Source organism: Sceloporus occidentalis, unplaced genomic scaffold (assembly GCF_023333645.1).
Source record: "Sceloporus occidentalis isolate IW3139 unplaced genomic scaffold, rSceOcc1.0.p SCAF_78, whole genome shotgun sequence".
NCBI classification, from domain to species: Eukaryota; Metazoa; Chordata; class Lepidosauria; order Squamata; family Phrynosomatidae; genus Sceloporus; species Sceloporus occidentalis.
In genome coordinates, this window is record NW_028317058.1 from 1,112,981 (window position 1) to 1,118,980 (window position 6,000).

The 6,000-nt window shown below is 40.8% G+C and overlaps 1 protein-coding gene across 1 annotated transcript in view; it reads right to left on the reverse strand.

Moving 5' to 3' along the window:
- Positions 1-5,199, reverse strand: part of LOC149285501 (phosphatidylinositol 3-kinase regulatory subunit alpha) — a 28,883-nt gene extending 23,684 nt beyond the window's left edge. The window contains exon 1 of the mRNA XM_089495225.1: positions 4,866-5,199. Coding sequence (XP_089351351.1) covers positions 4,866-5,199 — 334 coding nt within the window. The remainder of the gene's footprint in view (positions 1-4,865) is intronic.
- Between the last annotated feature and the right edge of the window lie 801 nt (positions 5,200-6,000).

Consider the following 6,000-nt stretch of genomic DNA (forward strand, 5'->3'; position numbering starts at 1 on the left):
TACTTGCAAAGTAAAACGCTAGTCTTAGCCAGGGTAAGAGACATGCATGTCTTCAATGTGACAACAGATTACATTAGTTATGCCATGCTCCAAGACACCAAAGACTTAAGACCTCATGCTGGCAAATTAAATATCTTAGTGAATTGCTGCTAAGAAGAATTTAGTCTACAGGAGAAGCTTATTCTCCTTGACAAAAAAAACTGTACACCGAGGCACTTCAGGAACTTAATGCTTGTGCTGTTGCCATGTCCTTAACTATAGTTTCCAGTATTATAATATTTATAAAGCACCATCACATTTCACAGCGCTGTACAATGGTTCAGAGGAAATAACACGTAGTATTCACATAAGAATTTGGACTTGCAGAAACAAAAAGAAGGAACCTGCTGATATTAGCTCGTTACAAACAGTTTTATAGAGGACTTGACACTTTCTTGATAAGTTTTTGTATTAAAAGTCACCTACATAATGTGGAGTTAAGGGGACAGCTTAGTCTCCAAAGCTTTTTCAAGTCCCCGTTCTCTGGATCTTCATTATGTTACACCTCCCATAAGTTGCTGATTGTTGTTGGTCGGTTGAGGCAGCCTTTGTAAAAGGTACGGTAAGAACAGGAAACTGACTACGCATGCTAGTTGTACCCGGATTCTACGAGATGAACATTTTAAACCAAATACCTCAAACAATTAGATGGATTGCCAAATAAGTACAAGCTACAGGTAGATTTAAGAAGCAAACTTAGTTGCCAAAAGCTGTGATGGGGATTCTTCTCCTTCAAAGTACATAATCACACAATACAACAAGAAGCACCTGAACTTAAAATACAGAATGCTGTATACAGGAATGGAGGTTGACATTAACAAAAACTTCATTTTCTCTCTTTTTTTCCCCAAATTAATTTCCATGCTGGCCACCGTCATTGACAGTCGTGATATTTTATGTGATTTTCCCAGCTCAATGACCATAATTAGCTGATTTTTTTTTTATGGCAATACTAATGGAATCCATATACTTTCAGTAGTCAGACTGTTCAGCTCAATGATTAAGACAAAGGTATTGCTAATCACAGGCAGTATAAGGAGTCAAGGTGTTTGTTTGCAGACTGGGCTAAGATAACAGAACTAGGAAGGCAATGAAGGGGCCAATATACAGCTTCCTGCAACATTACTCCAAAGAAGAACGGTTATGAAAGTTAAATATAATATACAGGTCCTGGGGGGAGTTAATGAAACAGTTGATTGTCTGAAAAGCAGAATTTATCTAGGCGTCCGTCAGTGTGAAACGGTTGTTGTCTACCTTGTATTTTAATTATACTTTACTTATACTTGCTTCTGAGTGATTTACACCTCTCATGCGAAATAATAGCTCGTAATCTGCCTCACCTGAGATTTTCTTTTTGACATTAACACCTGTCAACAAGTCCTCGACAATAGATCTAGCGAGGAGGGGGGGCATGTGTATACTATGCTAAATTAACACATCAAAATACTGGTCAATGGTGGCTATGTACAGTCAATACACCCTTCATAATTCCTCAACACAATAGCCACCTGCATGCTCAACATACACAGCAATGTATTTGCCATTCATTCACTAAACTGAGTTTAAACTAAACTATCAATCATGAAGGACCCAACATCAATAATCTCGATGGATCAGTTGGCACTGCATAAGCAATGGTTCTATCTACAAGATGAAATGTCTTCACGGTTTAGTAAATAAATAAGGACAACATACATGGATCATTAGTCCATTATCAGAATTATATGCAGGGTTTCCCACGTAATTATGTGTCAAAAGCACGAGGTTTCAGAAGAGCACATTCACGAACACCCAATGAATTCTACTCTAGCGGTTCTTAGATCAGTACTGAGCTACTGCTTGCCCTTCTAGAATATTCTGGTAAAAGAGGGCATGAAGCGTATTTTACTTTCCAACATTTTCACAGAAAAAAAAATTAAAAAAACACGAAAACCGTTTTTGTTTTTTGACATACCAGTTCTATTACGAAGGTTTTAAGGGGGTTTCACAACAGATCTGATACAGAAGAAGAAAAAAATACCATGACTGAAAGACTCATGATATGGTTTGTGAATATAGAATATAGCTCCCTGATAGAAATTTTAAACAAAAAAATAGGAAGTCAAAAGCTTTGAAACCGACAAAATACAATCTCACACCCACAGACTTTAAGAGTTACAAATAATGTTACAAAGCTATTGACGGATACATTTTCTTCATTCCAGTAGAGACAAACACTATTTTAATTTATCACAAAATACAAAAATAAAACCCGAAAACAAAAAAATTAAAAAGGGATAAAATATGCTTATTTAATACAGACACAATGTAGCAGGAGAAAATACCGTACATATGGTGCCATTATGTTTAATATGCACATACACTCAAGTGTACTAAAGTAAGGATGAATTCAGAGATTTTACAGTATCCTTTCAACACAATTTAAAGTCCGGAGAGATTACATGCAGTAAGTGATTAAACACCTGCCTTATCACACATAATCCTCTTTAATTGGTCTTTAGAGATCATCTGTTTCACAAAGTCGTTTACAACCAAGAAATATTTTGATGTAATAACTACTTCATTGCTGGAAAGATGAAAAAAACATGCTGATTTTAAAAATGTCAAGTAGGAGTCTTAAAGGCAAACAGACTAAAAATGGTTAAACAAAGTTTCAGTCAATGGTATTTCACCATATGTTAAACACCCTACCATGAGATACAAGAAATGTCTATACAGTAGACAGTTTTAGGGGACATGTTAAAAAATACATAAAACCCCCTTGGCCTAATCGGCTGCAAGGACAACCTGACCAGCAGAGGGCACTTTTAACTCAAAATGCAACACTCGATATAGCAACATGCTCCTTATGTTTCCAGTTAAATAGAGAGATGATTTTAAACATTTTATGAAAGTTACATCCAATATACCATTTACAGCCCAATTCCATATGGCAGCACAAGCTGCTAGTATTGCATGCGCCGAACCAATACAGGGGGATCTTCTCTTAGCATGCAGAATATCACAAATGTTGTGCTTCGTTACTACACATGCTGACTTGTGTAATGTCTTACATGGTTTTGATGAACCCCATGCTGTTTGGTATTTAGCACACTTTAAATTTGGGCTTCACTTAGAAACGGTTTAGGCGCATTCTTTTCAACAGTCCAATACTATTCAATTTAGAAACTTAAAAAAAATCTGAACTTTGGAGACACAAAGGCTTAATATACATGTGTGATATAATACCAATAGTTCATTGTGTACCAATATATATATATACACATATACACACCAAAAACATCAAGGTCTGCCCAACAACAAATACAACAAATGGTGATGGTGACATTCATCATCTCTCCTTGTTCATTGATGCTGAAGGATACTGTTACCAGCCTCCTTTAGCATCGGATTGATGCTATTGAAAGAATCATTACTTCTATAGATATGCCCAGCACACTAATGTCAATAAAGAACAATGTTAAATGTAAAAGTTGTTCAAAACCTAAGCTCAGCATCAGCCCACATATGCACTCAATGCAAAGTAATTATCTCTGTGATCTCCTGCTATACAGCACAGATGGAAGGGTGAGCCACCTAGAAAGAGGAAGAAAATCAATAACGGTCTCATCTACAGGAAAAAAGGCTTCTTTGTATAAGACACCAAGCACGTGACTCCATTGTCACAATAAAGCGCTAAAAGGTAAACCTTGTAGCGGGTGGGACTGTCTATATTTAACGTAAAGAAAAAAAAATATTATTCAAGTGCATTCAACCCCAGAATTTCAACACTGTGGGGTATATTCTCTAACATGACAGTTATGGCTTCATTCACTCGCATCACTATACATTACAAAAGTCCAACCCCAGTGAGCTCCAGCTGCGAGAAGGGGTTTGTTGGCCCTGTATAATGTATAGTGTAATCAGTGAGAGGAGTCCACACATTGAATTATGCATTTTGCTGGGCCAGCTCCGATATTGTTGATGGATAAACCGACCAGTGCTGGCCCTTCCTAATGAATAGTGAAATAAGGGTAGACTTATAAACTCTCACTTTAATGAATAACCCCCTGTGAGAGAATCCAGCAAGTATCTGAACCTTACCGAAATGTAGCGATAACCTAAAGAGCGCAAGGGCAAAAACACAATTCCCACACATCTGTTAAATGGCAGGTCATATGTTGCTGGCTTGAACACAGACGTGTCAGTTTAGGACCCGCTCGCTACTCCCGTAATGAGATCTGTATTCCCGGGAGAGTCACTTTCGCCACATTCATTCACTTCCAGAATTGCAATTATGGCAGGAAAATAAAACTCCATGTGAACGGGATCATGGAAGTGAAGCGCATCACACCGCTTACATTAGCCTTCAGTATATAAGGAACCGGTATAGGGCGAGGTTCCATACAGGCATGTCATGTATGCATGTTACTGGAAAAGGCTGCAATTCAATGAAGGGAGACTGGAACACAGAACATGCTGCAGTCGCATCACATGATGTTAATCGGAATTGTCTCTGGAGAATATAAATATACAAAAAGCCATATTTTGGGACGTAATCCAGCAAATTATCTCCAGCAGTCACCAAAACGCTGTAGGGGAGTTCTCACAAAGATGCCGCAGATAAATGAATCGCTATGAATACTACTTCCCCTTTAACTCCCACAACCCTCAGCTTGCTGCACCTTTAACTTAAGTTTAGAACTAAGGAAAAGCGTAAAGCTGGCTGTGTGTGATGGGAGCCAAGTATGCCCAACCTTTAACCCCCTTGGGGGAAGACAAATAGGTTCCCCATGCACAGAACGCAAACAGCGACCTGGCAAAAAGTTTATTTCCTGAAGACTTACCCTGGGCTTCTGCTCCTGCCTCGCCACGAGATACCCCGGGGGCCACAGGCAGAGGTCTGGGAGGACGGGGTTTGGGAGTCGGGGGGCTGATCTTCTTCCTACCAATATACTCCACGTATGTGCCGGGGAAGTCTCCCCTCTCGCCCGTGTTCTCATTGTAGCCATTAAGCCAGCCAATCTGCTCAGGCCTCGCCTCGTTGCCCTCCCCAAACCCCAGGGCCACCAGGGTCCCCCGGTTCACGGTGAGGATGTCGCCCACCCTTAAGTCGATGTCCTCGTCCCGCTCCTTCTTGTACGGGTACAAGGCCCGGTACTGGTATCCCTCCGCGCTCATCTTGCAAAAATTAAGAGCCTTCTCCGCTTGCAACAAGCAACGGCTTTGAATTCAACAAAGTGCTGGCTGCACGCTCACACTGCCCGGCCACCGGGAGACTGCCTGGAGTCGGACGCGGCTGAGCTAGCTCTCATTTCTCTCTGTGTCCTTCCTCCTAGCTGCCCCTTCGCCTCCTTCCTTCCTTCCTCGACACCGAAGACACGAGAAGCGAAGCAGCGCTACACAAGGGAGAGAGCGAGGCAGTCGGGTGGGAGGGGAAGGGGGTGATACGGTAACCGCACGTACTGCGACTGCGCGGAGCCTGACACAAAGCGCGCCCCTTCGCGCAGCTGTCACTCAGTAGTCCCTAGACGCCAGTGGGTAGGCGGACTGACAGTACGAGCATCGTGGGCGTAGTCGCGGTCGCCATATTAGGAACGGGCAAACATTACTATGCTATGTGCTTTGTTATGCCCGGGAACTGTCCTACTTTCAAATAACCCTCTTACCAGTTTGTGATAATTATTGCGTGTGTGTGTGAAAAGTTTGCACTATTGTGTAAAAGGCACAAAAGATTAAATAAATGACCCCAAATAAATACCTTACTCAGCTACATAAATCATACATGGCTTATATATCACACAAGAAGCTAAGGATAGCTACAGTCAACGGTGGCCACCTTGGTCCATTTGAAATTATTAAACATATGGATCTGTATTTATTTTTAAGTTAGACATTATTATTAGAAAGCAGAAAATGTGGCACCCAAGGCAGACGGAAATAAAATGTCATTACATATTATTACAGGACTCCGAAACCACC